The sequence below is a fragment of the Nipponia nippon genome, unplaced genomic scaffold, assembly GCF_047370975.1.
Source record: "Nipponia nippon isolate SJK-2023a ecotype South Korea unplaced genomic scaffold, ASM4737097v1 scaffold_2, whole genome shotgun sequence".
In the NCBI taxonomy this organism is placed as follows: Eukaryota; Metazoa; Chordata; class Aves; order Pelecaniformes; family Threskiornithidae; genus Nipponia; species Nipponia nippon.
The window spans coordinates 123236705-123260857 of NW_028262336.1; the positions used below are offsets into that span (position 1 = coordinate 123236705).

The 24153-nt window shown below is 42.0% G+C and overlaps 1 protein-coding gene across 4 annotated transcripts in view; it reads right to left on the bottom strand.

Annotated features, from left to right (window-relative positions):
• Positions 1 to 24029, bottom strand: part of PRCP (prolylcarboxypeptidase) — a 34359-nt gene extending 10330 nt beyond the window's left edge. Inside the window, exons 1-8 of one of the 4 annotated variants that reach the window (XM_087758568.1) lie at positions 23738 to 23876; positions 10891 to 11031; positions 7298 to 7480; positions 6085 to 6225; positions 4852 to 4953; positions 4348 to 4529; positions 2671 to 2828; positions 1175 to 1347 (exon numbers count right to left, since the gene is read on the bottom strand). In XM_087758568.1, the coding sequence (XP_087614694.1) occupies positions 1175 to 1347; positions 2671 to 2828; positions 4348 to 4529; positions 4852 to 4953; positions 6085 to 6225; positions 7298 to 7324 (783 nt within the window). In that variant the 5' untranslated portion in view covers positions 7325 to 7480; positions 10891 to 11031; positions 23738 to 23876. Of the gene's footprint in view, positions 1 to 1174; positions 1348 to 2670; positions 2829 to 4347; positions 4530 to 4851; positions 4954 to 6084; positions 6226 to 7297; positions 7481 to 10890; positions 11032 to 23737 lie in introns of all 4 variants that reach the window. The other 3 variants (XM_087758570.1, XM_087758569.1, XM_087758566.1) reach the window with 3 other exon arrangements.
• Between the last annotated feature and the right edge of the window lie 124 nt (positions 24030 to 24153).

A 24153-nucleotide genomic window follows, 5' to 3' on the forward strand; every position in this document is an offset into this window, starting at 1 on the left:
TTAACTCGGCAATTAGAGGTTTGGAAAGCTCACTAATTCATGCAAATATACACTGCAGACGGATAGCAGAGGGCTGCAGACAGCCCCATATCTGAAGCTCAGATTGCATAGCAGAGACAGAAATCAACATTCTGAGATAGTACTGGCAGCCCACAACAGAGAACAGATAAAGCAACACACATATATCCAGCTACTCAAGCACATTTTCCCCCCTTCTCACCCTCAGAGTCAGCTTAGAGCTTCTCTTTCAAAAAAAGTACCTGAACAGCTTAACTCAGATTTCATACATCAGCATTGTCCAGACAAGCCGCAGCCTTTTCTATTTTAGGTTTATACCTCAGTCAAAGAGAGAGAGCATGGACAGTGGTGAAGATGAGCACATTTTTTAGGTTGTGTCAGATTGGTAACAAGGCAAAAATAATTTTCAAGGGGTTCATGCTGCCCGTTGCAGACAGTCACATCGGACGGATCAATGTTCCTCCCCTCCTCCATCAGGCAACTCTACACAAGGGAAATTTTTTCTTTTATATTTAACTACTGTTTAATAGCGAAAAATATTATTTTTATCTACCTTACACTGCCATACACAGTAACCCAAAGCCATGCAGGGAAATTCAGCCAGGGTCTTAAAAGAACAAAAACACTCCAAGAAAATAGAAATCTTGGAGAAAGCACTGCAGATAAACAGAACTGCACAGGCGAAAGTTTGCAAGAGTGAAAAGTGGTCCTGCTTTGAGAAGTGACCCTGCAAGGAATATGCTTATGGGGATCCACATTTTCTCCCTCACTAGGTCTCCCACATCATAAGGGCATAGGCCCAAAACTTCCTCTTTAATTACAAGCTCTGCCAGCTAAGCCTGGCATCAGAAGCTCTAATTGCATCTGCTTTTTTGTGCAACATTTCTGCTCCTCAAGAACAACTCAGCAGGACAGCTGAGTTTTTTCAGTCATCCCTGGCACTCTTCTTCTGGGCTCTTGATGCAACCTATTAGCCCTACAAGTGGCAGTCAGTCAACAAACCAGTTGATGCGCAAGAAGATACTGCCCTGGTTCTCTTTTTCAGCCATATTGGTTCTACAGAGCCAAAAATAAAGGAAAAGTTGCAGACTAGGAGAGAAGGAGAGAATTAGTTAAACCAAGTGGTCAACTCTACAAGACATTGGTTCTCAATTACCTGTATAGGCCAAGCTGGCAGAGGCTGTAAGAAGTCAGCTTTATAGGGATAGTTCACCATAGCCAAGTTTACCCATGTTTCACTCAGCCAGCTTTTCAATATAGCAGCATCCTGAAGATTTTTTAATGGGCTGCACAAATGAAATGTGCTGGAAAGCCACTGTAAACCTGCATCTTTGATTAAAAAAAATATAATGTTTAATGTATTGTACCATTAACACATAGGTCAGTTGTGCTGCTGCTAAGACATATTTCACTTAGCATAACTAATCCGGTGAAATTATTCCACATACATACAAGCATAGCAGATCAAATTTTAGTCATCACCTCTAAGTGAAGGAAAATACAACCTGCATACTACAGCGTATGGGTATGTCACAGCTAAAATAACATTATCTAAAAACACAGAGACAGATTTACAAGCCATTTGGCATTTTTTTGATAGGAAGTAACATCAGGGCAGTCTTCTTCCAATGAAAGGAAAACTTCAAACCAGCTAGCTGACAGTGCATGGACTATTAATAGATAGATCTCCTGGGACTCTCCTGGTGTTTCCTTTCATTATTTTATCTGGTCTAGAACTTGTCCTATTCAGCTCCCCTAATTTTATTTAGCTAACTCATCATACTAGGCTTTCTTTATAGGACACTGAACTCAAGTAGCAAGATTATTTTTGTTTAATTGAATTCCTTTGCTGTACAGTGAACTCCTCTGATATAGAATCATAGAATTGTTTAGGTTGGAAAGGACCTTTAAGATCATCGAGTCCAACCACTAACCTAACACCGCCAAGTCCACCACTAGACCATGTCCCTAAGCGCCACATCTACATGTCTTTGAAACACCTCCAGGGATGAAGGACTCAGCCATTTCCCTGGGCAGCCTGTTCCAGTGCCTGACTACCCTTTCACTGAAGGAATTTTTTCTAACATCCAATCTAAACCTCCCCTGGCACAACTTGAGGCTGTTTCCTCTCATCCTATCACTTGCTACCTGGGAAAAGAGACCAACACCAACCTCGCTAAAACCTCCTTTCAGGTAGTTGTAGAATTGTAGAATCATTTAGGTTGGAAAAGACCCTTAAGATCGAGTTCAACTGAGTCCCTAGCACTGAATCCATAAGGATTGCAGTAATTTTCTATACCTGATTGCCTCTGTTGGTATTTAAACTATTTTTTTAGAGTAACAACTATCCTACTTTGTCAGAAAGGAATACAAGCCTTGAGGTTCTGATCGGGAGTCAGTTCCTGTCTGACCTTAGGGATGTTTGGACCTGGATTCTGAATCACACCAGGCATGAACAAAGCTTGTGATCCAACAAAACAGACATTTAAAAAATAATGCTAAGATCATTTGACAGTTTTCAGTATTAAGAGTATAGTTTCAAAAAAATCAATACATATACAGGGGAAAGCTATATCGTAAACTCGATTTTATGAAGCCATAACACAATCCTGAAAATTACGACCCTTTGAAGAAGTATTGCTGAGGTCTCACCTGTTGAAGAAAGGTGGTTAATGGCATTCCAGGAATTCCGGATGCTTTCTGAGCAGCCTGTCCCACTTTTTTTGAAATCATTAGTCACTATGCTGAAATAAGTGCCACATGGAACCAAATCACCAAACTGCCAGATTGGGGCAGAGGCTGCCAGCGCTCTGCAAAGGGAATAAAAAGATTGTTTGGAAAACCATGCATCCTGAACCCCTGCAAACTGAACTTCCATCCTCTTGTCAATACCCTCCCCACAGCCACTATCTGAGTAGCTTTTATAATTATCTTGGACACTGAGCCCTAGGTGAACTAACCATAACGTTGCAAAACTATTCTGCATGCAAAGGCTGTTGAAGGTTATGAGTCTTGGGCTCTAGTACAAAGATATCAGTAAATACATAAAGTAGAAATTCAGACTTGCTTACTGCATTATTTTTCATTCTCATCTAGCAACTAGGTCTTTCTCACTAGGCATTGTGCAACCTTAACTGAAGAGAGCCCCTGACCACAAAAATTTACTCTCTAGCAGGTGTGATTGACACATCTGAGGGATGAGATGCCATCCAGAGGGACCTGGACAAGCTCAAGAAGTGGGCCCATGTGAACCCCTGGTATCAATACAAGCTGGGGGATGAAGGGATTGAGAGCAGCCCTGAGGAGAAGGATTTGGGGGTACTGATAGACAAAAAGCTGGACGTGAGCCAGGAAAGCCAAGAAAGCCAACCGTATCCTGGGCTGCATCAAAAGCAGCGTGGCCAGCAGGGCGAGGGAGGGGATTCTGCCCCTCTGCTCCGCTCCGGTGAGACCCCCCTGGAGCCCTGCGTCCAGCCCTGGAGTCCTCGGCACAGGAAGGACATGGACCTGTTGGAGCGGGGCCGGAGGAGGCCACCAAAATGATCAGAGGGATGGAACACCTCTACTATGAGGACAGGCTGAGGGAGCTGGGGTTGTTCAGCCTGGAAAAGAGAAGGCTGCAGGGAGACCTTATTGCAGCCTTTCAGTAATTAAAGGAGGCTTATAAGAAAGGTAGGGACAGACTTTTTAGCAGGGCCAATAGCGATAGGACAAGGGGTAATGGTTTTAAACTAAAAGAGGGTAGATTCAGACTAGATATAAGGAAGAAGTTTATTACACTGAGGGTGCTGAAACACTGGCACAGGTTGCCCAGAGAGGTGGGAGATGCCCCATCCCTGGGAACATTCAAGGTCAGTTTGGACGGGGCTCTGAGCAACGTGATCTAGTTGTAGATGTCCCTGCTCATTGCAGGGGGTTGGACTAGATGGCCTTTAAGGGTCTCTTCCAACCCAAACCATTCTATGATTCTGTTTACTTATCTTGTTTCCCAGCCTGGAATGAAGGCACTGAAGAGATTAAAGACCTGCCTCAAGTCACCAGGAAGTCTGGTGGTGCTAAAAAAGTTAGGTGCAAAATCAATATTCATAATAATTGTTTTTACAAAACAGATAGCTCTGAAAATATACACCATCCAGTACCTGCTGACCTACAGTTGTCTTTAGTAGGCAAACAGTGCCTCTTCCCAAATTCAAGGTAACTTAAGTCCTCCTCCCAATAGTGAAAAATTCAAGCCAGCCTGAATTACGGTATTTCTCCCATTGCTGTAATATTTATAGCACAGAAGTAACAAATGGCTGCTCTGTGTTTGAGCAGGATGAGTACACTCACCCAACTACCACATGGGGGTACTTCATCCTAAACCAGGCTGCAAGCATTCCTCCATAAGATCCTCCTATAGCTATGACAGGACTGTAACGGGCTCCCGCAATGGTCGTCTTTAAGTACTCAACCAGTACTGCGAAGTCTGCCAGGGCTTGTTCTGACGTCAGGTAATTCAGATGCTTGGAATCCTGAGACAAAGAAAGCAGGTTATATACAGCACTGGAGTGATTTCCAGCAGCAGTCTTTTATTTCCCATAGCAGCTGTTGAGTTCTAAATCTGTGCCTGATAACAAACGAAATATTCTTTGCAGGTGTCCCTTGAAGTGCTAAAAATCTCAGATTATAATTTTTTTAATCCTAGAATTGATAATTACAAAAATAGGATAGTTGTGTGCTTCTAGCACATCTAAATCTTACTCAGGCTGACAGTCATTGCACTGGCAAGCATTACAATAGGCAGAATTATGTTTGTATAGAACGCAGTTAAGGAAGACAAAAGACGACACTTACACTGAAAGACTCATTACCAAAGGGCAAAGATTCTCCATAATATCTATGTTCAGCAAATACTAACATGGCATTAAGTTCTTCAGCCACATCCCACATAAAACCCTGGTTGGAAGAAAACAGACATTTAAATAAGTTGAATCAATTATTTTCAAAGTCTCTATTTTCAGTCTAGTGTATTCCAACTCTTATTCTTTGATTAGAAAGATATCACTATCAAAATAGAACTATAAAGACAGAGTGCAATTTGGTTTTAAAGTACCACCGAAGTAAGAAAACACACAAACCAGACATCCACCCAGAGACAGGGACACATACAAAGAAAATATGTATATGTCAATGCTGCAAATTATTAAGCAGTATACAGGCAATCCTGCCAGAACTCCTATAGCACGAGCTTAATCCATAGGAAATAAAAAACACTACAGGAGAAAAGCAAACATTTGAGTTAGGACTGCATTACAGAAAACAAAATTTGCTTGTCAATAAACAATAATCTAGAGCATTGCAATACACGTATTTTCAACTAATAAATAACTACAACTTGTTATTACTTGTTGACAGCAGCTTGTTACCACCAGTTATGGAAACAGGCAGACAGAGATCACCTGCTGACAGAACAAAGTGTGTAAGCAGTCCTTGGTTGCTTTGAGCCCAGCACATGCCACCTCCTGTTGCATTACTGGACTTTGTATTGAAGTGGCTGAAAAATGCCCACACGCACCATTCTGCATTTGTATCAGTCAGGGAAGTAAAAGCTTCCACAGATCTTGTCAGAAAACAAGAATCATCTATCTTAGGTTTCCAGCCCCCTTCATTTCACTTCACATTTTTCTTCTGGAGAAAACAAAAGAAAATATCAAAACCTCCCATTTTACTTGGGGAATCTAAAGTACTGGGATAGGTGTGATTTGGTCCAAAATTCTACATTCTTAGCTTGAGGCACCTTATAGTGTTTCCTCTAGAAATTTTTCTTCACTACTCCAGGAAGTTAATACAAGTGCATCCCTTTGACTTCCATGGGCTTCGAATAGGACCCTGAACCCCCTAGAACTTTTTCTGTGGGTTTTTTTTTTTTCAGCTTCTTCTTTCTCCTATAACAATCATAACGACCATTACAAACTTCTCTTTAAATGATATTCTGACACCGTGTCCTTGCTCTTCCTTATTTTTCAGTAGGCCACTAGTGGAAAGAAGGACTGTCATTCAAGAATCAAGAATCTATTTTCTACATACCGTATTGTTGCAGAACCACGTGATGTCTCCTTCATTGCCTGTATAAAATAGTATTGGTCCATTGTCTTTCTTCCAGTGCTGATCTGCTACTAGATAGCGCTGCTGGAATGTAAGATTTTCATCAAATCCAAAGTGATCAATCTAAGAACAAGGAAAACCAACAACATGTTCAGAAAGGTAAAACTGAACATGGAGTCCACTGCAAATGCTGACAGTCACTTTGCCATTGAAAAATAAAAAAAGCAAGCAAGTTTTACTGAGAAAAAATATGACATTGAATTAATTTATATTCTTAGATTCCTAATACATCAGAATTCTTCTGCTTTACAAAGGAAACCAGCCAAAATTACAGATGTATACACTGAAGGAGAAATTATTTTCAGCTGTAAAAAAAGAAATCCATGCTAGTATCATTTTAACATGAGATATTATAAATATATTTAGGAAATCAGACAAATCTGCTGAGGGGTCACGAAGCATCTGATCTAATAAAACTGTATCAACAAGTAAAAAGAGTCATTGTCCTGCAATGCTTTGAGTCTTCGGAAAATTCCTTACTAGCCTTATCATTTATTAAAAAATCAACTAAAGGAAAAACTGCACCTCTTCCTTCCCTCCCCCTTTTGGCATAAGACTGAAATTTAAACAGATTTTTGTTAGAAAGTGGTTTTGGTTTTTTTTTTTTTTTTAATTCTTAGAAAATACTCATTCTCCATACTTCTTGTGCTATTGACATATTTTTCAGATAGTTTTATGGAATGTTTCTCCTTCTTTCCTTGCAATTTTCACTAATTCACATACCCTCCCCAATTTTTTCACTGCCCTATAACTATTGCAAGCCTGTACATACCACTTAACCCAATCCCCACAGTGTTAGCTTTAGTCCCTCATTAGAAATTTAGTTTCTATTCTCAAGGTCAGTTTTTCAGCTTTTAGTCGCGCTGCTTTGTATGCACTATCCCCTTTCACCCTTCCCCAAGCATTTATCCATACTGGACAGTTTATCATTTGCTTTTACAAGGTAACTCTCTGCATGGGCATAATCTTATTCTGGATAATCTTATTCTGGAATACCCGCACAGGCTTTTACAATGAAAAATTAAAAAAAAAAACCAGCCAAACAAAACCACAAAACTACTCCAGAAGAGCTATGCTGCTTAGTCACCATGTATTCACAAATCATCACTACTTTTATTCATCAGTTGAAGATGACCTGTAGTTTCCCAATTTTGACTTCCATCAGCACAAAGCATCATCTTTTCCCTTCGTATTGTTTCTTGCTGGTGGTAACAGCCTGACATCTGCTGGCTTGAGCATCTCTTCTCACCCATCTGCCTTTACACCAACAACTCTGCCAAATCTCTCAGCTGCTCCAGGAACCAACCTTTCACATTTCCTGTTTTGAGAACATCTGCAAGTTAATGTTAAAAAGCAGCAAATCACACACAAATCCAAGCACTCGCTGCTAACATAGTGACCTAACTGCTAGGCAGATTCCTCCAGGCAGCTCAGGAAAGCCTAACTCTTGACCTGCAGGATCCAGCTACTCCACACCACGTACTTATATTTGCTTTCGGTCGAAGAGAACGCAGAAACTTATTTGAGATCTACAATCCGCTGCAAAGTGTAATTTCCAAACTCTCTCAAAGCTTACTCACTCTTGGACTGAAGTGAGAGGACAGCTGTGTTGCAGCTCACTGCTAGCAGAGCAGCAGGAGCAGCTGAAGGTCTGTGCACGGTCTTGACAGACATAAGAGACAAGGTCTTCACCCTGAATAAGTTAACTTCAGTGACTGCTTCCAGACCCAAATAAAACTAATTTATCTATGTCCTCCAGTTTTGCTTAGTGGGACCATTTACTGCTTATGAGTAAGTAAGTGGTGATGTTATCACGTGCATATTTAAGGGATCTTTCACTGAATTCAAGTGCTGACAACATACGCTGGGCTTATTTGACACTTATTTTACAACTCACCTGCTCCTTTTTCATTTGCACAGTTATTAACTTCAGTTTCACTTTCTACATCAAGTGTAATCAAGAGTGATTAGATGTAGAAAGGCAGAACAAGGTCAGCAACTGAAAGTGTTTGGTCATAAGACCTTGGGACAATTAAAGAGAAGGATTAGATAAGGCATATCTAATAAAAATCACAGTATAGTTTAACGAACTCCAACACTATTAGAAAGTACAACTGATACGTCTTCTGTTCCAGTTCTGTTTGTAAAGGGGAGAAGTATCTTTTTCTATTTAACTTCTCTGGCTAGGCTGCTAGCCACAGATAGGAAAAAACAGCCTCATGTGTCCTGTCTGCCTTTTATGGAATTATCTGAAATTAAACACTTAGCTTTAAAACTTGATTCTGCATCCTTCCTGCCTGAAGCCACAATGCCAACTACAAGACTACACCACAAAAAGTATTCAGCTTTCCTGAACTACAAAGATACGTACCAAAATCTTCTCAGTGCAGGCAGCTTAATATGCAACAGACAAAAAACATACAGTGGAAGGGAAGAAAAAAAAAAAAGAAAAAATCAGAATAATTTAATGAATAGGCATCCTTTTGGCACTAGGCTGAGGTTATTCAGTGGGGTATTGTGCAGAACAAATTCTAAAGCCCATCTTACTGTTCTTATTCCACAGGAGCTGAAAAATTAGGTAGTAATATTACGATATGAATATATTTTCCCAAATGATGTCTAATTTTCTTGAGAGATGCGATTTACTATGGTTTCCTTGTGATGTGATCTGTCAGTCTACTCCCATAAAACAAACCCCAAAATCCCAGTGCTCTAGCGAGTCTGCCTCTCAATACCAAGAGGGAAAAAAGTACAGGAATTTAAGATTTATTTTGCCGGTTTTAGTAACCACAATGATCAAAGTGTCATGATTCTCCATCTCAATTCTGAGCCACGCTGTAGACTCACTTACTGCCATCAGATACATTCTTCTTTCCCATTCTTCCCTCAATCTGTAAGATTTTGATAGCCTCACAGCAGCTAAATTGCCTCTGTTCATCATACCCATAACACAAACCATGGACATGTGTAAGATCCCAGGCAGCACAGACACAAGTCCAGACTTCTGCAGGAAAAAAAAAAACCCCACAAGTACCTATTACTCAACTGAAGAGCAGGAACTCCTTTATTGCTAGATGATGGGGCTTCATATCTTGTAGTAACTTGTCTTTGCAAGGGTAAGACAGATAACACGACTAAAAAAGAAAATCTAATGTTTGTAAAGCAGACAGAGAGATGTCACAACTGCTGGTTCTTGCCAAGAAATTCAAGAAATTCTGAATCCAGAACATCAAAACACAGTTTGGAGGTGTCCCAAGGAGTAACTCCTCATAAGAGTTAAAACTGTTTGAAAATGGACAAAGTCAGAGGGAAGAAACACAAGAACCAATATAAAATTGTGAAGTGAAAGGTTTGCACACAAAGGGAAAGCCGTAGTTCAAGAACAGCAGATGGAGCTGTCGCGTAGCCAAACTGTGCTGCAGGAACACGCAGGGCTGCACATGGGAGCTGCTGCTTCTCACCCAACAAGCGCTTTCTTTCACCATCCTCTGTTGAACAGGTACGCAAACAAGTAATAAACTCCCTAAACTGTGTGAAGTATACTTTACAACTCAAACCACCCTGCTATTTTTTTTTTAGCTTTTTTTTCCGAAGTCAGATTGCATTAAAAAGTTGAACCAGAAAATTTCTTTTCCACGCTTACGCAAAAGGAGTAACACAAACGCAATGACTTTTGCAACCAGACTTAATTAGAACAGACCACAACAGCAAAAGAAAAAAGCCGTTTAGTACACATTTACAAACTTAACTGTTGGTTAAAAGTAACAGTGGTAAATGTGTACTAGCATATATGAAGCTTTCATAATTACAATTTTCATAGTTAAAATTATTTGCAGGATGTCAGCAGTAAGTACAAGGTCCTGAGCAACCTAATACAACTTTGAAACTGGCCCTGCTTTGGGTGGGAGGTTGGACCAGATGACATGCAGAGTTCCCTTCCAAAGTTAAACTACTCTAGGATTAATCCAAACCAGCTACACAGCCTGAAGTTTTAAGCTTCTGTAAACAGGACTACCTAGCAAATTTGGTTAGAAATAAGAATACAGTCATCAGCAGCAGTACAACAGCAACGTTTTACAAATGAAAGTAGGACGTACATAAAACACTGACACAGAAACAGTCATTCTGATACTAATAAAAGGAAGGATAAAAAAATAGAAAAAAGGAGTACTGAAAGAAATAAATTATTCATAAGTTTAAGGGAAGCTTTTGTCAGCTGAGGTAGGCAGGATGGGATACTTTGGAGAGCTACAGCTGTAAGGCAAAGAAAGCAAGCAACAAAATTTCAGTTCCACTTGATTAAAAATAGGAATCACCTTGTATTTTCCTGCACTTTTTTGAGCCCAAAGACTCACAAAGCATTTGGGAAAAATATAAACATGCACACGACAGATTGCTTAAGAGGCAGCCAGCTTCAGATGGAAGACTGCAGCCACTGCCCAAAGCATGGCTGCTGAGAACTGCACTCACTGAGTTTGATTAAAAACAGCAGCAGGCAGCATGAGACACTGTGCCCAAGAGGCTGACGAGAGCTCCAGACTGAAGGCTCAAGTCAGCAGCTTTGATCCTTTAGCTCAAGAGAAAAACTTTCTACCGTGAAGTGCAGCTCACTGGCTCAGGACAAGGAGCCTTCTCCAAACTGGTCCACTGAGCAAACTCCCATTGGAAGGAAGGGCCAAAACCCACCTTGCTGCCTTCCGCTTGAAACACACGGTACATTTACTTTACCTTATATGTGCACATGTATCACATGCTTTTGTTGAGCTCTCAGGGATGACTTGTTTCAGGTTGGTTTTTTTTAAATGTGCTTTTTTGTTGTTTTGGAAGTCCTTCTAAAATAAAACAAGCCACTCTGCCCACACATCTCCCCTAGGGAGGAAACAAAAAACAGCACAACAGATGTTAGTTATTCTACAGATGTTAGTTTGCTTAATATACTCCTGGAAGTATTCAGGAACTATGGCACTGTGCGAAGTACACCGAAAAAACTGGACATGTGGGCTAAAACCTACTTCCTTCTCAGCAGCATCTTAAGGTCATTAGTGACTACAGAGACAGGACAGCAAACCCAAGCCTTTACCAAAAAAAAGACTAATTCACAGAGTAGCTTCTAACCAAAAGCATTTAATGTCATTCAAGGTGGTAAATCAGCACCTGATGGTTTTATGCTTTGAGTTTCTAGCAATGTTGCAAGTGTCTGAAAGCGTTTCTGTCATGTCTCAAATTTTGATCCTCTAGGCAATAGCTTTATTTTCCCCAACTTGGATATTCCATTTGAAATCAAGTCAGTTGTTCTACTAGTGAGAAGCCAGGGGATTTTAAGAGGGGTGCTCCACCCTCCAAGCGTTCACGGAGTTGTTTTGAGTGCTCATCCTGTCTGAATTATTTCCTGAGGACAGGAAGATACAGGATAGCCTGAGGATATCCTCCTGCATGAACAGCAGTGTGGGCACTAGCCTCTTTGGGATTTCACCGATGTGTTTCTATTCCCGGCTTTACTCCTGACAGGCTGTGGGACTCCAGTCCAGTTGGCTGGCCCTATTAGTTTTGTTTCCTCTTAAAAATCTTTGCTTCCTCCATGTAAGTTGCAAGTTTATGAAGGCAGGGACAGCTTTGCCATCGTTGTACAGCATCATATTCAAGAAGCCCCAAATTTTGTTACAAGTACTACTACATATAATTAAATATTCAAGCTCAAAAAACATTGCAGCAGTAGAGCAGTATAAAAAAAATACATACTCTACACACTATTTGTGTCTTCATCGCAGGGGAGACAGAACCAGAAATGAAAGCAAATAAAAATCAGTTTTAAAAAAGTCTCCCTCCCTGACACTATTCCTGTTGCTTTGTTTTCTCCTACTGCACATTTGTATATCATAGCCTGCCAGGACTGATGCTTCATCTCACCAACAGCTGGGAAGATTCTCTCAGTTTGTCCCTGCTAATTTAGTGCAGAAGAAAAGACAAAAAAAAAAAAAAAAGACACATGAAAGTCAAGGTTAGCTTTGGTTTGTCTTTTCCATTTTACATGCAGGGAATGAGGTGTTTCCTTGCTTTCTAGGCTGATCATAGAATCATAGAATGTCCTGAGTCAGAAGGGACCCCCAAGCATCATCGAGTCCAACTCCTGTCCCTGCATAGAACAACCCAAAAAAAAACCAACACCATATGCCTGAGGGCATTGTCCTATTGCTTCTTAAACATTATCAGGCTTGGTGCTGTGACTACCTCCCGGGGGAGCTTGTTCCAATGCTCCACCACCCTTTGGGTGAAGAACCTTTTCCTAAGGTCCAACCTAAACCTCCCCTGGCATATCTTCCTGCCGTTCCCTCAGGTCCTATCACTGGTCACCAGGGAGAAGAGATCAGCGCCTGCCCCTCCTCCTTGCCTTGTGAGGAAGCTGTAGACCGTGATGAGGTCTCCCCTCAGTCTCCTCTTCTCCAGGCTGAACAGACCAAGGGACTTCAGCCACTCCTCGTACGGCTTCCCCTCTAAACCCTTCACCATCTTTGTGGCTCTCCTCTGGACACTCTCTAGTAGCTTCATATCCTTTTTGTACTGTGGTGCCCAAAACTGCACGCAGTACTCAAGATGAGGCCACATCAGTGTGGAGTAGAGTGGGACAATCACCTCCCTCGCCCAGTTAGCAGTACAGTGCTTGACGCACCCCAGGACACGGTTGGCCCTCCTGGCTGCCAGGGCACACTGTTGGCTCATGTTCAACTTGCCATCAACCAGAATCCCCAGATCCCCCTCTGCAGGGCTGCTCTCCAGCCTCTCATTCCCCAGTCTGTAGGTACATCCAGGGCTGCCATGTCCCAGGTGCAAAATCCAGCACTTGTCCTTGATAAACTTCATATGGTTGGTGATTGCCCAGCTCCCTCATTTGTCCAGATCTCTCTGCAGGGCCTCTCTGCCCTCAAGAGTGTCAACAGCTCCTCCCAGTTTCATGTCATCAGCAAACTTTGATAACAAACCATCCAGTCCTGCACCCAAGTCATTTATGAAGGTATTGAAGAGCACTGGCCCCAAGATGGATCCCTGTGGAACCCCGCTAGTGACTGGTCGCCAGCCCGATGTAATCCCATTTACTATAAACCTTTGAGCCCGACCCATCAGCCAATGGCTCACCCATTGCATTATGTGTTTATCCAGCTGTACGCTGGACATTTTGTCCAGGAGGATACTGTGAGAGACAGTATCGAAGGCTTTACTGAAGTCCAAAAAGATTACATTGACTGGCTTCCCTTGGTCAGCTAGGTGGGTAACCTTGTCATAGAAGGAAATCAAGTTGGTCAAGTGGGACTTTCCCCTCGTGAACCCGTGCTGGCTGGGACCAATGGCTGCATTGTCTTTCAGGTGTTTTTCAATAACTCCCAGAATAATCATCTATAATAATACATCAATGATACTTGTGCAAGGGACAGCAAAGACTGAAGGTTATCACCAGTCTGCAGAAATGCATAATCATTTGATGCTCTGTGGAAAACCAGGGAGATGTAAACTACACCTTCTTGCATCAGCCTACGTTAACCCACTGCCTTGAAAGTCCTACACGTAAATAATATAAGAAAATTGGAAGAGATGGACTCTATGTCATTGTAATCTTCCACACTACCCCTAAGTCAGAGGTTTTGTTCACTAGATTTAATTTTATTTCATTGATCTGTCACATGTAACAAAACATACAGACATAACCATACGTGTGCTTTTTGCCTATTAATTGATTCCAACTTCTACTAGTGATGGTCCAGCACAACTGTTACCAATTTGTCCTTGGTCAGAATTAGCTTTCAGCCAAACATGCTCCCCAAAACAAATGCAGGCTTAAGATCCTCATAAGGGAGGGATCCCTTCCATTGCAACTACGTCCTTGTGAACACACTGGCCTTTCACTAGAATCGCGCTTCATATATTTTACTGAAGCTGCTTTTACGCTGCAGAAACCATGTCACTGGCTCTTGGGAGGTTGCAACTGTTTAAGGAAGTCTGCTTTTAGCACTCATTTATCACTTCAGTGATTAAAAAGCACTGACACAGAAAGCCTCAGACAGGAACTCTGCCCCTGCCCTGAGTCACACAGTTTGGACAAGACACTTAAAAGAAAGACCGAAGAACATTTAAACAGCTACAGGATATGCTGTAGGAAAGCACTGGGCTACTCAGGTCAGCCCTTGTTAGAAACAAACGGTTCCCAAACCGTATATGATGAAAGGTTATTTTTATGCTGGGAACCTGATCAGCTAATGAGAACACAAACTAATTGGTTTCAACTTCCACAAAGTTTTGTGCTGCAACTGACACTCCAGATTCTCTTTACCATGGAAAGATGAAGTTCCTAGACACATTCAGGCTTTAACTACTTAAGTGTAAAATCCTGCACCAGTCACAGCAAGGATGCAATTCCTCATTAGAATTCCTCCAGTTGGAGAGACAGTCTGAGTAAAAAGTAAAAGAGGGTAGATTCAGGCTAGATATAAGGAAAAAAATTCTCATGATGAGGGTGGTGAAACACTGGCACAGGTTGCCCAGAGAGATGGTAGATGCCCCATCCCTGGACACATTCAAGGCCAGGCTGGATGGGGCTCTGAGCAACCTGATCTGGTTGTAGATGTCCCTGCCCATTGCAGGGGGGATGGACTGGATGGCCTTTAAAGGTCCCTTCCATCCCAAACCATTCTATGATTCTACTATGGTGATAAACACACCAAATGTTCACATCATTGATGCTTCCATTCAGGGCATTATTACCCTGGTGAAATTCTTCCACGGGACAAGGGATGGGGCAAGGAATAGGGAACAAATATATCAAAGCTATCTTACCCAAAGTGCATTATTTCATAAGGCTGAAATGAGCACAAAGAAGATACACTACACCAGCAAAAAAAAAGTTACCCTTGTGAAAGGTCTCTCAGACCCTTAACAGGCAAAGGCCCGTATTTTTTTCCATCTGCCTTCCATATTAAATTACAAATCCATCACATTTGGAGGATTAACTTCAGAGGAGAGGAAAAAATTGTACATGAACCTTCAACATGCCACAGATTAAGTACTATAAAAATACTCCAGTTTTGCTGAGTGTGTTTTGACTAGGACTAATTGTTTAAACAAAACACTTCACGAAATAAGTTTGATTTTCCCTGATCAAAATGGTTTTCGTTTGAAAGACTTCCTCAGTGTTTTTGTAAACAAGGACATGGGGAAGGAAAGCATTTCAGATTCAAGACAATATTTTGATTTGGTCAAATTCAATATTTAACACACCTCCACCCCTTCCCCAAAAAGGGCTAGAACTTTGTACTTTGCTAGATATTTTTAAAGGTTCAACTCAAATTGCAATTGTTTTACTTTCCAGATTTTCAGAGCTACAAGGAAATTTGCTCTGTTCTATCATTCTCCCAGCCTTAATTCAACCGTTATTATTTGTATTTTCTTTTCTACAGCTAATCCCACACAAGACAAGGGATCCAAGGAAGAAGAGACAGATGTAGTGAAAGCAAACAAGAAAACTGTCCTGTCATCCATCTGGATATTCTTCTAATTAGACAAAGCACAGGCAATATGGCAAAAGCTCAGTGCAGGAATGACAGTTTATTTGTATTAAAAGGCACTGAATGCCTACATAAGGTCCAGAGCTAGGGATTTTACACATGCCACTGTGGATCATTTATTTAATAGCCACCAATTCCAATGAGCATCTAAGAGGGAGGGGGGGGAAAGACAATTTCAGAAAACAAAGCATCAAAGCAGCAATTAGTCATACAGCCCTTAGGCAACAGCAAAAATACCACATAGCAACTGCTTCTCTGGCAAGCTTGCAACATATCTTAACACTGAAAAACAACTGTCTGCTTGCAGGTCTCCGAGACATCAGCAGATGGGATGACAGGGAGACCAGCAGCCTTCAGGGAAATAACATCCATGGCTCCCTGCAGGTGAAAAGTTTTTCTACAGATTGCTCTATGCAGGAACATCCAGGTCTCTTGTCACAACCATTACAAAAAGTTTTCCAGTGGCTGACAAGCTCTAGCAAACACACGGATAAGTGATGGGTCTTTATACTAGTGCAGTTAACACCCAAAATTGAGCTGGACCACAGATGCTTTCCTTCTCACAGCCAAGCAACAGTTTTCTCATCTAAATAGAGGCTCTCAGATTTTTATCCAAAAAGATTTTTCTACTTCCATTTCTATTTTTCATTTTCCACTTAAAACCAGGCAAGAACATTTTGTTATGAACTACCCTGTTCAGAACAGACTTTGAACAACTCCACAGACATTGCTAAAAGCCATTTGCCATCAGCTTGTAGGAGAGGAGCTCCTGCTTAGGAGTCCTGCTTCCATTCTGCCCCAGTAGCAGTGACTTGCAGGACTGAAAACGGTACACTTGTAGGTGGCCAGCCATTTATCACTGCATAGGAAACACTACAGAAAACCCAGCGCTTCCAGAGCAGCATGCGGTTCTGAACAGCTTTTGTGGAAGACTCGGTTTTCAGGGAGTCGGGCAGTAAGGAAAAGCAAGCTGCTGCTTTAAGGCATAAATCAAATGTTTTGTTAATGCTAGTTTTGCTTTCACCCACTTCCTCTAGTTCAGCCTGGCCTCAGTCCAAGCCCTGCTGAAGTCAAAGGGCCTGATGCCCATCACTTTTTGTTCCTGTTGTCTTGAAAGGAAGTTCCTGCATTGAAACTACCATCCAAGCCTACTTCTTACTAGCTGTTTCACACCAAGTCCCTTTGTAGGTGCTTTTAGAAAGGTTTTTTGCTTCACAATGCAAGAAAACTTACTCCCATTGGAAGCAGAATAAATTAACTAGGAATGAAAGGAGATGCACCACCAAGTGTGTCCATACCAGCAGCCAGAGGGAGAAGTTAGCACACGGTATCACAGCTCCCTGCATACTCACATCCCATGCAGGCAGACCTTTCAGTGAACCCTCTCCTCTCCTGGAAAGAGAGAAACTTCTCAGATGTTACTCTACAAACACCTTTTCCAGATAATCTTCACCTAATCACTCTCACTTTAAGCCTCACACAAGGGTAAGCTTGTATCTTGGCTGCAGGAGTGAATAATGGAAAAAGCTGTTATGTCAATTTGAAGACAGAAACAACAACCCAAAAGGATCAGAAGTTTTGTTCTTTGCTCACTATATGCATTTAGAGAACAGCAACCACACCACAACTGACAGCACTAATGCCACATGGTAGTAGTACTACAACAGTGCTGAGTACTAGAAAATATTCCAGGCACACCAGGGCTGAACTAAAGCACAGGAGACAGCAACTAAAAATTTTAAAAAAGAAAATTAACCCCCTACACCACAGGCAAGTAGGACAGTATCTACTAACTGTACTGAAAAGAAAAGCAATTCCCATTCTTCTGTCCATATTTAATTAACTGAATTCACATGCCTAGAAAATAAAGACATTAACCATTTTGCAAGCATATGGAAGATCACTAAGTGCAGCCTGGTTTTCCCCATTTTCTTACAAGTTTCACTGCTTTAGATATATATCTACAAATTCCAGAAGGTATGAAATAAAGAAAATTAAGGTATTTCTTCAGTTTTTGAAGATTTAAAATGAAATAGTCAAGTGTTACATCTAGTCTCTCACCAATTTCGCATATGTTACAAATTAACTGCACAGTCTACAATGACTTCGTATGCTGTTGGATAGCCTTAATCTCTTCAAAGTCAGATTTTGAAATCAATACAGAACACATTAGCATCAAATTCCATTTTTAATTTCATTTCCCTCCTCATCCCCCCACCTCTCCAAAAAGAAAAAAAAAAAAAAAAAGGCAAGAAATTCAGAGTTAAGACTTTGATTCAACTGCTAGAAGTTCATGGCTAATACGAACAAGTCAAAATAACTTCAGTGAAGTTAACGGGATTTATCTCATGCACATCTGGCTTGTAAACAGCTTGCTACTTCAGCCATATGCAGTTTTGTTTACTGCTTAGTCCTTTAGACTTTCTTTAATCAAGTCTATGAGAAATCTTTCAGTGGCCTATTACAGCTTTTAATAATTAAAGCTAGCGAGATAAAAAATGCTTATTTTCAGAAAGAGTAGTGATCATTGATCCTTTTTGTAGTCTCTAGTATTAACTGCTCACTTGAAGGAAGAAACTGCAGGTTGTGAGGAAATTAAGTGTTTCCTGCTTAATTGGAGAAGCTGATGTCTGCATTGTGACCCACAGATAAGTAGTGCATAAAAATAAAAATTCACTGACAAGCTGTAACAAGTACTTCCCCGTTTTCCTGTCCGCTGAATAAGAGCTATTGTTTCTGCTTATAGACCCGGTTTATAGCTTACAGCTCCTGTTTTAAATCACACTATGAAATCACAGAGTAAGAGTTGCCAAGTACTCCTGTACTATTTGATGAGTAAAACATATTCCAAGTAATTCACCTCCGAGACAAACATCAGCATCACTTCTTCTCTAACCACTGACATAACTTTTAATTGGTACCAAGGGGCTCTGTAAAAAGCACTTTGTGTTTTCCTTCACCAGAAGTTAAAAAAGTGCTATTGTATTATGGTGCCAGACATGAAAAACAACCCCATCTTTACCATTCCCGACATCTGTTACTATTCCAAGACACCAACCCGAGTCACAATAAGATGCTGAAAAAATTGCTGACCAGAATTTAAAGCGCTAACCTCAACCTGTCTTGATATCTTAAAATGAGTTTTAGGCCCACGGTTAGGAAATTACTTCATTAGCATTATACACCACTGTTGTGTGTATGTTTTTAGTGACACTCATTTACATACAACAGTGAAAATTTCAAAGACTGGAAAATACTGAGTTGGATTAAAGGTATTTGTTCTGTAATTGTAAGCTTCCTTCTTGTGAGTACAACAGATGCAACATTTAAGAGCAAAACTGCACCCTTAGTTTGGATTAATCCAAACTTACCATCTTGTCATCATCTAATCCAAATTTATCATCTTAAGATAATAAAGATGATAAATCAGACATCTTAATTTATCATCTTAAGATGATAAATTAGACAGCACTGTCATCAAAAAAGTGATCCAATCTCTTCACCTCACTTTCCTTTATTCTGCTCATTCATGCAGCGATCCAAGACTGAAGTTAAATTGTTTTTTGCTGTAGTACATTTTCAGTTAGAACAGGAAAATTATGGGATTTGCTGGCTTCCTCTAAATTGGCCCTTCCTGGAAAATAGAAAGAACCATGTCTGAAAAATATATCTTCCCTTCTCCTTCACAGTCCTTCTCAAATTCTCTTTTCCAGCTTGGAACTTGCATTCTAATTTATGCACTTGCAATCAAGGTTTTTATTTCCTATGCTCAGAACTTCAGACTGTAACACAAAATAGGGCATTAAAGACACCTGATATAGCCAGAAAAGATCAAATTGCATTACTTTTGAAACTTCATTACTTTGAAGCTTCAACATAGCTTCCTTTTACGTACACACAATATGAAGTGCAGATGTGTTTCAGAGCACAAAGACTTGCATATTAATTTACTGAGCTATGAAATACTGACATAGGTATGAAATCTAGGAAGTTATTAAATGCAATTAGAACCCATCTTGTGGAAATTGTGACACAATTGACAGATACTAGTTCAAAAGACGACCTCACTAAAGGACCAGGCTCAGTAATTTGCTGAACGTAAGTTAATTTGTACTTGTTGCATTGGTTCTTAGGCAAATTCACAGCAGTTCACAAAGCAAGTGATGTGCTTACAAAGTGTGATTGGGGTGAAGGGTCCACCAACATATTAAGTCTCACACAGCCATCAATTACCAAATTGAGTGAAGAGACACCACGTCCACTCTCTCTTCTTAAAAAGACACTTTATCACTGAGAATCCTTCAAATATCAGGACATTTACGGCATCCTCCTCTCAGCAGTACTGCACTTAAAGCACCCCAAGTTCTCGGGCTATGGTTTTTCTAATGCTGGTATGTGCATTGAAGACAGGAATGCAGAGGTGCAAAACAACACTCCCCCAAGGTCAGTAGAGCTGCCTGACTCCAGACCCTCCCCACTATGCTATAAGGTTATTTCTACTCAGGCAAAGAGAAGCAGATGGCTCTTGGGTACTTCACCAAGTCTTTCCAATGAATTTGAATTGTGGCCACTGACACAGCTGACTACAAAGCAGCCATTCGGATAGAGCTGGTCTTCCTGCAGCTCTGTGCATCCTACACATCATTCTCTCTGTAAAGTTCAGATTTGGATGGATTAATTTAACACAAGTCGCATACAACCTTTTAGCAAGCAAGCTACCAAAGCAGAAGTGAGAATAGTTTTGCCTACAAAAGTCACGCTAGTACATCAGAAGAGCTAAAAAGGAGACCAACTTCCCCAATATAAGTAGAATTTGTTGATGTAAAGGTGTGGGTGATGGCAGAGTTTCTCCTTAAAGGGCCATCTACTAATCTAGGTCAGCATGAGGTACCTTTATACTGGGGTAAAGTCACTTCTGCATTGGAGGAAAAGAGGGCTGAAAGGCTTACTTATGAAGGTGGGGGAGAGGGGGAGCAGGAATCACACCCCCCAAGCCAAAATAATAAAAGTTGTTGAGGACATACATAGTCCAGTATGCAAGCTAAGATCCTAGTCACACTGACACAGGCATTGCTTGACTTCTCATTATTCTAGACTTTAGCCCCATTGTCAGGGTTGTCTGACACTTAAAATGGTAAACAGGAAGGAGCAAGTTCAACATAAATGAGTGTTGAGCTGAACTCTGACCCTGTTACTTCTCCCTTTTTATGAAAGCAGACTTAAACATCATTGCTTCTCAGTAAAGGCTGACACTAAACCCTCAAGCAACGCTTCAGGTCTATAGGCCTTCGTGCCAAGAAGCTCCATTTAGAGACTAATTTCACACGAAAATCCTCAGCTTCTGAAATTCACTTCCCCGATGTGCAACATTAATGAATTGTTCCCAGTGCTCAAGAGGTATTTCTAAGCAACAGAATTTGTGCAAGAAATCTATTTTGACTTTTCAAAGTTTTCTTTTGTGGAAGTATTAAATATTTCAAGACTATTCAAAAAGATTTTTATAGAAGTAGGTAAAAAGAAATGTTTCCTTTGCGACAGCGTAATATTTTGCCATATTCTAAAATCACTTTTATATTACATGATTTTATATAAATCATCATTTATAGAATAATTTATATATATAACTTTACATAAATAAATAAACCATCAAAGGCATAAACAAGAATCAAAACAGGAACTTTAGGTAAAGAAGAAAGACTCAGCAGCATGGAACAGAAGTAGATGATTCATGCTGTAAGCAACTATAATGTAAATAATTAAACTTCAACAATCCTGAGAGGGTGCAAAGTATCACCGCCCCTATTAAATAGGTTAATCACGGTATTTATGTTCCACTACAGAATCATAATGTAATTACAAATTCCCAGGCAGCAGCACTCAGTGCACGTTTCATAAGGGCCGAAGTTTGCCTTTCAGTTCTGCATGCTGTGCTACTGATAAAGAGCAGTCGTATGCCCTCGGTGTGATCAGACCTCTTAGGCTAACCCTACATCTTTCAAGTGCCAGGCAGCAGCATTCAAATCTTTGATGAATACCAAAAAAATATATGAATATACACACATCTCCCACCATATTCAGCAATACTAGTAAGTCTTTGGACAAGGAAAGAAAGGATTTCAAGGCCTGGGAATAGGACCCCTCTTTCCTACAGCAGCCCCTCTCAGCCAGTATGATTTTGCTTGAAGTAGGGAAAGAGAACGTGGAAGAGACTGAAGGGAGCAAGATGTGGCATCATCTTTACAACAGGATGTCACGGGGACTCTTCCCGCTCTTCTCTCAACATCTATCTGCCTCCCAAAATCCACAGATCTCAGGTACACGGCTGCCTTGCTGGCAACCAGAGGGCACGCTGCTGTCTCTGCCGATAGCCGAGGAGAATAACCAGGTGATACCACAACCTAGAGAGGTGATGAGGTCAGAGGTGTAACAGCATAGTGACAAAGGGTGGTTCAGACCACAGCACAGAATTAGTATTGCTGATACTATGACAGCAATGTGCAACAACAGATGTGCCAGAGCAATTAGGTGTCACGCTTAGCGTTACAACACTACCGTAGGATCAGTATCCCGGCCAACATGGACCGCATGCTGCCGAAGGTATCTGCAGTATGTTACCAAAATATGCTTCAGGGCTGTTAGAAGAGTTAATGGAGGAACCCAAATCTCAAATCACTACCCAAGCGACTGAAAAGCAGTAGACAGATGCTTTCAAGACACAGGATCTATGCAGAGAGACCGCTAGAAGAGGAGTGCTCCCAAACCAGTAACACAGTCTGCAGAAGAATATACTCTCAGTGTATGGATTTGTCACTAAAACTGTTCCCAGCCCACCTCTCACACCCCTAATGACAGGGACCTTGACTCTTAAAATTATTCCGTAGCTATTCAGGATAATCTTATAAGGATTATCTGTTTTCTTCATGTCTGTTCTCTCTGAAAGTGTAATCTTCCCATTTTGCTCATTCCATCGTAACTTCACCTTCTACAAAGGTGAAACAGGAGATGTTCAATCCACGTATCATCCGAGACGCCTGTGAATTAAACACCTTCTCCTTCCCACTACTCCCTGTGTGGACCAGGGCATGAAATTCAGATGCAGGCTACAAGCCTAAGTCTAACCAAACCAAGAGAATACTAGAAAAGTTTCCTCTCCCCTTACTACACCTCGCAGTAAGGGGAACCATTACCTCCCCAGCAAAGATCAGGTACAGCACAGGCGAAGATGCAGATGTTCCCCGACACATGCAAAGGAACTGTTGACTGTTTTTGTGAAAACCTATAAACAAGCAGGGCTTGAAGTTTTCTGCAAGGGGCCACACCAGCACTTGTAGCCCTCTGTTCCGTCCACATGCTATGGATTTTGCCAACAAATTCTGAGGAGAATTGTCAGAGCAGACAGGAAAACAAAGCCCAGATTAGTGAGAGAAATCTATTCCATATTTAAAACAAAACAAAAAAACCAAACCACAACCGCTATTCGCAGTCAGGGTACAGCTGAGGCCCCTGGCCGCCTCTGCCAACGTGCTGTGCAGTATGTTTTGGAACACAGACTTAGGTGCTAGGATATGGTGCATAGATATAACACAGCAGACTACTTGTCACTTTAAATAGTTGCAACTTAACTGGGTCATTCGAGACCTGGAACATTTTGCCGAAGGGAACGAGCATTGCAGCACCTAGAAATCCTCAGAAATACAGTACTGTCCAGTCTGCGGCTGAGTGAGGCATCTGAGAGACCAAAATGCCCCCTGAATCCCCACGGAAACTCCCTGCCCGCGGCTGCGTTGAGGGAAAACCTCTCACGGGCAGGAACTGCACCAGCAGCACCTGCGAGGACCCACCCCGGGCCGGTGTCCCCTCACCCCGGGCCGCAGCAGCTCCCCCCCGGCCCGGCACCCCTCAGGAGCGCCCGGAGGTGAGCGGCGACCGCCGCCCTCGAAGCGGCCTCTTTACGAAGGGGAGCTGCCCGGGCGGGGTGCGAGGGAAGGCGGGGGCCGCTCGCCCGGCCGGCGGCGGGCTCCTACCTGCTGCCTGAGGTAGCGCGTGAGGTAGGGGGCGGTTGGCGGCGCGGCCCCCCGGCGGCGGCGGGGAGCGAACAGGGCGCCGGGCGCAGCGAGGAGCAGGAGAAACAGGAGGAGCTGCAGCATGGCTGGGAGGAGCGGGGGCCGCCCGCCGCCCCAGCGCTTTATAGCGGCCCCGCTCTCCCCGCCCGGGGGCAGCCCCGGGCCGGCCCCGCGGGGAGCGGCGGGCGGCGGGACCCAGCGGAGGGAGCGGTGCCACGCCATTGGTTGCTGGAGCACATGATCCGCCCCCTCTCGTCGCTGGGTACCGTGTGAGAACGAGGCTGGCATCCTCGCTTTTTTATTGGGTAAAGCGGGGAGGCCCCGCCTCCGGGCTGCGTCACGATTGGGTGAGCACCGCCTCGTTCCCGCCCCCAGCA